The 8,944-nt window shown below is 43.9% G+C and overlaps 1 protein-coding gene across 1 annotated transcript; it reads right to left on the bottom strand.

Moving 5' to 3' along the window:
- Positions 1-227: 227 nt before the first annotated feature.
- On the bottom strand, positions 228-8,685 carry LOC149821844 (putative pectate lyase 8). Its single transcript, XM_089980743.1, has 7 exons — positions 8,508-8,685; positions 6,105-6,158; positions 5,913-5,969; positions 3,226-3,868; positions 2,502-2,605; positions 1,663-1,801; positions 228-764 (listed from the first exon to the last, which is right to left on the bottom strand). Exons 1-7 carry the CDS (start codon positions 8,612-8,614, stop codon positions 543-545), a joined length of 1,326 nt encoding a protein of 441 aa, XP_089836869.1. The 5' UTR covers positions 8,615-8,685; the 3' UTR covers positions 228-542.
- Positions 8,686-8,944: the final 259 nt, after the last annotated feature.

Below are 8,944 nucleotides of genomic sequence, written 5' to 3'. Positions count from 1 at the left end.
CCTTCAATATAAAGAATTTTCTTAATCACAATCACAGAGGTAAAGATATAAAAAAAGGGAAAAGATGAAAGTTTCATTCTCACCACCTCTGATTACAATAGTCACAATACAAGGAATTTGCATCTTTTTAACTTTCTATGTAGTAACAGTAATTTCAAAAGGCATTCACTATTACAGCATTAACAAAAATAAAAAGAAAATAAAAGGAGAAGAAGAAATTAAGTAATGGACGAACAATAACAACGCTTCCTTTCCTGCCAATATAAATCTTTAATAATTCCATTGTTTTCTTTTTTTGTGAAAAAAAAAACAATAATAATGAACCAGGGGGAGGTTGAAATGAAGATGAACCAGGACTGTGTGACCGATGAGTGTAAAATGTACACCGTCAGATGGGACTTCTTATTCTTATTCTTTGTTTTTTTTTTTTTTTTTGGGGGGGGGGGGGGGGGGTCTTCTAATAAGTGAAAAAGAAAAAAGTAAGAGAGAGGGGATGGGAGTGGAAAGTATTGAAAAGGAGTAATGGGTTGGTGTTTGTTGGGTCAGCAGGTGGTGCCCTTTCTGCATGTGAGAACCCCTGCCGCAGATGTGATGGTGCCCACCAATGAGGAGGATTTGGCGCTCAGGCTCGACGCCCTTGAATAACTGGCAGCTGCGCCCACGCCTGATGGGGTGAAGTAGGCTCCGTTCAACATGAGGTCGCCCTCAGACCTCCAGTTCCAGTTGTTCCACACGCCTGTGGCCGTGTTTACCCTCTTGGTCACCTGTTCATCAAGCAAGAGCCCGACCATTTAGCCCCTCTAGTCTACGTGCACACATTAGCTCACCCCCCCAACACACACACACACACACACACACACTACACACACACACACACATGCACTTGATAGAAGCCTACACCTTCTCAATGACAAAACAAGGACCCTGTAGAAGTGTGTCCTTAAGGAAATGGACAACGCAAAATAATGCATCGAGAGGAAGGGGTGGGCCAGCCTTATCAACACTGGCTCAGTCCGTGAATTGGCACGGTGGCCTACCTACACTGACAGAAAGAGTCGGCTCTAGTTTGGTTCAACAAGGTTATGCACCCTAAGTCTTCTAAAAAAAAAAAAAGGTTACACACCCAAAGAGATGGGTCCTGGCCCGAATTGATGAGGTTTGAAGGCAATAGAAGGTGCACAGGTACAAGTACAGATGTACAGCAGCACGGACATGATCTTGTGCTTGGACGATAGTGTTCATAGTTCATACAGCCAGGACACTCTACCAAAGCGGCATGCATTATGATACAAGGAGTGGGACCATCTTCCCATAAGCAAAAATAATAACGGTAACCGACAGTACTGGAGTGTGCTCAGGCACGAGTTTATAATGCCCGAGCAAGCAAGCAGATCTGCGCATGTCCTTACTTCCTGTTTTATGGTCACGGTCTCGACTCGAGCAATTCAGATGAATGGAAGTCTATGGTCTCGACTGTCGACTTAGGCCCTAACCGATCAGAGACTGTTGATTGGCTAACAAGGGATCCTGGATCCCCCAACTAAATGACCAATGAATCCCAACAAAATTAAATGCAAGAAGCCACTGAAGGATTGATTTGGTCATTTTCGATACATAAGGACCAAAAATATGACCAAAGTGTGTGATAGAGAGACGTTTTACCTCCTTGGCGAATGGGTTAACGGGGGCGAGGTATCTGTTGCCTTGGCTATTAATGGTGGGGGATGCACTCCCTCCTATGGCATACATCTCCCAGTGGGTGTAGTCATTGTTCACCACGTGGAAATACCCATGCCTGCACCTGTTGTCCCCTCGAAAGAGAGAAAAAGTAGACAGCGATTACTAAAACAAAAAAAAAAAAATCACAAGTTTTCAACAGTGAACGGGAAAAGCGAACAAACTTTATGAAGAATATGCTGGAGCCCATTTCCTTTCGCTGGGCAGTGTGGGCAGACACGGTACAATGCATGACCATAAACCAAACCGGAACTTCAGTTGGCATGATGAGCCTTGAGTGGCCCTACTGGCTCTGCGAATCAAGACTCCTGTTTACCAGGGTTGACCTTGACGGTCAGCTAGTAAAGAGCGCCTAAGTCGAACCGTATCAAACTGCTATAGACTAACTTTGTTGAATCCCATTTGGATTACAGAATGCTATTATGCTGCCTATAAAGAGAGAAGGGAAAAACCTTATGACATGACCATGCAAAGTCTTGACTCAGATCCCACCCAGAAGAATATAAAATCACCAAAGCCACAAGACCACCCAGTGGATTTGTGCACCATTTCAGTAATGACTTCTGTGGCCAAAGACTTGCTTTGTCCTGGTGGGTGTGGGTACCATGTCCAGCAGAGACATTCCAATGTCCCACAGTGGTCCAAACCAGTTCAGGCTAGGAGAACAAGGATCTATATTGCCTAATTATAAATCAACCATGATAGAGATTAATTAAAAAAAAAAAAAAGTATTCACTTTTGGTTGATTGTTTGTTTTTTTTTACCTGGGCATTCTCTGAATGAGACCCTCACCGAAATGGTTGAAAGCGATGGTCACCTGCATGTCTTTGTCCTTCACATATGAATCACTGTGCCCCAACAGCATCACCTTCAAAATCGCAAAAACCATAGAACGGCGATTTAGTGGAAGGATTGCGACAAAAAGTAAAGCAAGGAAAAGAACCAAAGAGAAAGGCCAAAGTCTGTGTCGCTATACCAACGGAACAATAAAACACCCCAAAGAAATGACCAAAAGGGTCACCTTCCTCCTCTGACAAGACGAACGGGAGAAAAATCCTTCTTGTCTCGTAGAAAGCGTGCAACTTAAATGACAGGCCGCTTCGATCCACGTAAGGCCCGTCGGGTGAGGACAAAATTCCCAATAAAAGAGAGCAAAAGAAAACAAGCCGACGATCCCTCGATGATACACACATTTTACAAAAAATTGGGTTCCTCTTTTTCCTAATTCCTGTTTTATTATGTAAAACTGGAGATCCCACAATCCGAAACAATGAGTAAGCAACCAAAACATAATGCATGATCTTCATGGAAAATATCAATTCGTTGAATCGGGTGAATCTATAGGGAAGAATAACCAACGACTCGGATCGCAGAGTCCAAGAACCCTCACAATAAAGGACGCCAATTTCACAAATGGGGGAGCAAGAATTGAATGAGAAAGTGAATACTGGGAGAGAAAACACTACACATGGTAGGAACCAAACTGACCTCGTTATGGTGGGTGAAGTAATTGTTGGAGACGGTGATGGCGGTGGAGCCCATGACGGCGTCAACGAGGCCGTCGGCGCAGTTGGATAGCGAGCAATGGTCCACCCAGACGTGGCTGGACCCGAATATGGAAACGCCGTCCCCATCGGCCATGGTGCGCAGGCCGTAGTGGGTGGGCGTGCTCCTGACCATGGCGTTGCCCGTGGGCTTGCAGTCGTGGATGTGAATGCCGTGGATGATGATGTTGGTGACGTACTGGATGGTGATGCAGGCGCCGTTGGCGATGTGGACGTTGGCACCGCGACCGTCGATGGTCTTGAAGCTGTTCATGATCAGCTCCTCCTTCAGCACGATCACCATGTCTCGCTTGAACACGATCCAGAGAGGCTCGGCCTGGATCACCGCGTGGCGGAGGGTGCCCGGCCGCGGGTTCACGGGATCGTCGTTGGAGGAGTCGGTCACCACGTAGAAGCGGCCGTTGCGTCCACCGAGGGCGTTGCGACCGAACCCCATGCCGCAGTCGGCCAGCCTCTTCCGGTTGCTGGCCCAGTTGGGGTCGCACCTCCAGCAGTCGTCGATGGGGTTGCCGGTGCCGCACGACAGGTAGCCCAGCGACCTCCTTGCCGTGCTGTTCCTAATGCTCCTGCCATGAACAAAAAAAAAAGGTTCAAAATTTCAAACCTTGAAGACGTCCAAATTCTAAACAATGGTTGGAAGGGGTAATTCTTGGCGAAACCAGATCGGGTCCAAGGAACCACGTTACAATGGTGTCACTTTATCTTTGAAGTAAATTCCTAAAACATACTATGTTTAAGTGGGTGCATTAGGAAAAAGGTGCAGGAATGCCAAGTTGGTGAATGCAGGGTGTCAAAGACTCAAAATCACTCTCCATTTGTGAAAGCTAAATGTTCCTGTTTTTTCTCGACGGTCCTTTTCTCCCTTCTGATGGGTCTAAGTACCTTCTAAACTTGCTTTTTGAGTGCTTAAACATTTATAAGTGTTAAGGAAGCAACAAGTTATCTATAAGACTAGGCGAATGAAAAGATTTGCCCCCCTGTCTTTCATTTTCCCATTTATAGGACTACAAAAATTATTCCATGGCTTCCAAGATATTTCACACACTTTATGCCCCTTCTCAGATTTCAGAAGTGATGTCATACTAGGAGATAATGTTAGTAGATTCTTGTATAAAAATGGGGAAAACATATGCGTCGATGTCACTTTTGAGCTTTAAAAGGGTACCGGTAAATCATAAACGGCAGGGAAAACAGAAAGATCAACTCAACAGTTCTGGCAAACTCGCTAGTGTAAGAAATAACTTGGAAGACATTCTAAATAACTTAGTAAGATATATAATTCGCTTATTCGAACACCCCTACGCCATGAAATCTGTCAGCTGTAGATCCCACAAAAAAGGTAAAAAATTGAAAGGTAAAGAATAGAAATCGTAAAGGTGGGAATGTATAGCGGTAAAGTGAAGGGTAGAAGGGACACATTTTCTTTAGTGATTTTGTGTTCTTGGTCTCCTCGCACAAAGAGGATGAACAGTCTCAAACTTCCCTTTTCCAAAGGGAATAATGATCGAGTTTTTCTCTAGGGACAAAAATGCGTACAATGATCAAGAACGCCGTCTGGTTATATCATATCCTACAAGGAACAGAGTAGGAAGGAATCGGTATTCGGTACAACAGAAGCGTGAACAGATTTTTTGACCGTTAGAAGTCAAACAAGAATCGGTATTCTTGTTGGTTCTTTGATTTTTTTTTTTCAACAGAGAAAGCTGGGGTAGGCAGACCCCTACCAGTTATACCACCGTACCATTGGGATTCGAACTTGCAACGTTCCAACACAAAGTGACGTGCACTAACTCCTTCCCCCCCCCCCGTTGGTTGTTGGTTTTTTGAGTTGGACACAAATAGATCAAAAGTAAAAGAAAAGATCGTCAGACTACACTAGCAAAGGGATGTTTTGGTCATTTTCTCCAAAAGAAAATGATTCACAACCTGCTTTTGTAAAACACCTCGGATGACATCTGTCATTTTCGGAAGGAGTTTAAAAACCAAAGACCCTGCCCTGCATGTGTGCGCTCACATGCAATTAGTAAATGATAAACCATACTTGTCACTTTCTACAGCTCATGAACTGCTGCTAATCAGAAAAGGGTAAGTTTTGACAAAACACTTTAAAATGCAATTTAACAGAAAGCTTCCAAATTGAGCCATGGATAAGACATATCTAAAAAAATATTTGTACAAAGTTAGGGCAGCCTAATTTTATAGCTTACAGCTTCAAACCAACTTGGTAGATCCGCACCTTCCGGGCGATTTTGCTACTCGATAAACAACGGAGAAGGTGTTGGGTGATTTTAGATTTTCAAAAGAGTTGGCCAACTGAGCAACTTAGGACAAGCGATTGTAGAACATACTTAAACACTGCTTTAATGGAGGATCCCCATCAGAAGGCTCATGTGACCCACTGAAAAATCCCCCTCCTGACAAGATCACAAGATATTAAGAAATGCATTTATGCATGACGCACGGAAATACGGAACGCGATAGGACGAGCTTTCAAGTACTATTAAGAATGACTCCAGTAGTCATGAAAGGCAATTGGAGCAATACAAAATAGACGGGTAAAATTACAGATGCAGATTTACTTTCAAGATAAGAAAGGGGCCTCAAACTTACATGGTGACCATATCTGCTACAGCTTCTGGGTCTTCCACGACCGGATTAATCACAGACCTGAATAAATAAACAAGCAATCAGAGGAAAACGCCTACATAATTTTCACAGTAAATAGTGATCCAAACATACCAATTGACAGATAAATGGCATTTGCGGGAAAAAACACGTAAGAAAGAGGAAAAATCGACTAACATGTTAGATCTGATCTGTTGCAGCCTCGCTTCATGCGCTTCAACATTAATTCCACTGAGAAATTAAAAGAAAGAAAAAGAAAAGGCAAACAGAGTCGGTCAGAATTCACTATATTGCTCATACTGTAATGCATTCAGATTACTTTTATATTACATATTTACCCCCATCCTTTACAAAATAGACAGAATATACTTCGTTGTCCGAAAAGACAGGTAGTTCCCATCCAGTAATAATCGGAATAATTTGGTGATATTCGCTTTCGTAGTGAAATGAAAACACTTTCACCTGAGGGTGTTTGTGTAACTTCCTACGGGAGCTGTCTAGGGTGGTGCGTGTCCCGTCATTCCAGGGGCCAACCTTTTCCCTTTTGCTCGCGAGGGTCGCCCGTCAACTGGGTGGTTTCCGTTGAAGACCAACGGGCAACGACTCCTGTTTCCTTTTTATTTTCAATAAAAAAAGGGAAACACATCCCGGAATAGCGAAATACGCAATCTGTGCCGTAAAATGTGAGAAAATGGACTTCGACCCATCAACCGAAAGGGTCCACCACGGTCTATTTCACCGTTAAGAAGGCAGGAACCGCCGCAAGAAAACCCCAGAATTTCCTAACGCAGGACGTTTTCAGTATTTACCCGCTCGAATCCCGAAAGGTGGAAGGCGGCCTAATCTATCCACGCATTAATTCCGCGCAACTGCTTTCCCCTCTCGACGCACGATACGTCGATGCATTAACATTCAGCACATGCACTGCACCAGGGAAGCGGGTCAGGTCATGCTGAACATGAGCGTTTTTGCTCATGCTGACATCGTGGCCATCCGATTTGCATTTTAAAAGTTCAAAAGTCAACAAAACCACGTGGCATTCATCCAAAGGCAAACAGACGGCCACGATGTCCGCATGAGTAAAAACGCTCATGTTCAGCATGACCTGATCTGCGCCCCTGCACCAGGCGGTCAAAAGCAGCAAGCAGAGTGAGAAGAAGAGAAGCAGGGGAGGTTGGATGGGCGGATTGGGTGAGTACCGACGCTTCGGAATTCCCAATACCCAGACTCAGAAAAAGAAACGTCTTTCGCTACTAATCGTTGGCATGTAGTCCACAGATCGCTTGCGAGCTAAAAGCGAATCCGACGGTCCAGATCTACCGTCCATGCCCATACGAATCCGAAGGATTGGGAAATGGAAGGCTAATCACTGTTTTTTCAAATGAATCACTCTTAAAATACTTAAGTAGGCGCTCAGAGAGCTCTAGAGTCTAGACCTAACCGATGCAGTGAAAATATATAATGAAGCGAAAAAACATCAATTTAACTGGCTAATAAGCCTCTTAAAAAACACAAAAACTGGCTAATAAGCTACTAATATCGGCAAAGAAGGTCTCAATACACGCCAGGGAAAAGAACACTTCGAAACCCAAAAAATACATTATTAATTCCCCTGTTTCCCAGTCAAGTGCAACAGGCACGCGTTCTCCACCTTGGATCCAAATAGAAAAAAAGTAAAATTTAAACCGACAGGTATAAAACAGTGAAGAATTAATTAATGCAGTTTCTCATCCGCTTTGGCAATACATGGTAAAGCTCTTCAGATCTTCTGTTTCTAGAGCAACAGAAACTCACTACTCAGTAAAGAATTAAAAAATCCGTCTACTAGAAGGGAACTTCAACGCGTTCTCTTCCTCGAGCCAAATTTTAGTATGAAAGGAATCGATGTTCGAGCTGATAAACGTGAAAAAGGTCTTGAAATTCTGTCATTATAAGGAAGAAAATCCCATTTCCTTCGTTATAACAAAAAAAACATAAGGTTCCAAGTAAAAGCGTTTCGCATTATATAAATTTCCAGCGGAAAATAAGAGAAAAAGCAGTGTAAATCCGAAAACCAGAGATACAAGAGAAGATCCATTGATATTCAATCATACTTTTCAATATTTCACAAAAAAACGGTAAAAAAATTAAATTAAGAATTTTCTTGACTCAAATCCTTCTGCGTTTTACAAAAGCGGACACTACGAAAAACGAAAACGAAATATCAACGTAAAGTAAAAGAGGAAACAGTTCGATCGCCAAAAACACGGCCAATTCTAGCAACTCTCCATCATCCATTGCATCACACTCCTCGCTTTCACCCCTAAAACCGAAGTAAAACCCCTTAATATCATCCATACACCAAATCCATCCCTGCTTTGCCGCTCAAATCCTTTAACATTCGAAGAATTCTCCACAGAACAACACAACCGAAGCTTCTAACCCCTCCAAAAACTCCATAACCCCCTAAAATTCCCTCAATGTCGTTCACCTCCCCCTAAAAACCAGATCCTGTCATCCAAATCACGCAATCACAACAATTACAGAGCTCAAAAGAAGCTCCAAATTCACAAATCGAAAGACGATCGGTATACAATGTACCTCAGATCCGTCTCCTCTCTGTTCCCGCGGACGCCTGAGATCCCTCCGACGGCCATTGCCACGACCATCAAGGCCACTATCGCTAGGTTTTTTCCGCTCTCCGCCATGGCTTCTCGCCTTCTCCGCCTCCTTCTTCGTTTCCCACTACTACTACTACTCGAGAGAGAGAGAGAGAGAGAGAGAGAGAGAGAGAGAGGAGGGAGCGGAAAAGTAAGGCAGTCAAAAAAACCAACCAACCAGAGCGGGCTTTTATAGAGAAAGGCCCCGACCCGGACCATTTAACCACGGGTTAACCATCTCTTGCTACGTCACGACCCCACTTTCTAACCCTGGTTAGGTCGAGGGCTCGAGGCCAACGTTCTACCCCTAACTGCCATCAACGGACTCGTCGCACGTATCACCACCGACGCTTTCGACTGCCACGTGTGAAACTGTCG

Source organism: Nuphar pumila, chromosome 11, assembly GCF_984573655.1.
Source record: "Nuphar pumila chromosome 11, dmNupPumi1.hap1.1, whole genome shotgun sequence".
NCBI classification, from domain to species: domain Eukaryota; kingdom Viridiplantae; phylum Streptophyta; class Magnoliopsida; order Nymphaeales; family Nymphaeaceae; genus Nuphar; species Nuphar pumila.
The sequence above is the reverse complement of the archived record's forward strand: the minus strand, read 5'-3'. Positions and strand labels throughout refer to the sequence as shown.

Coding starts and splice junctions, on each gene's coding strand:
- LOC149821844 (XM_089980743.1), bottom strand. CDS start 8,614: ATGGCGGAGAGCGGAAAAAACCTAGCGATAGTGGCCTTGATGGTCGTG. Junction 3,869..5,912: donor GTAGCAGATATGGTCACCAT/GTAAGTTTGAGG, acceptor TGTTCATGGCAG/GAGCATTAGGAACAGCACGG. Junction 2,606..3,225: donor ACTTCACCCACCATAACGAG/GTCAGTTTGGTT, acceptor GCGATTTTGAAG/GTGATGCTGTTGGGGCACAG.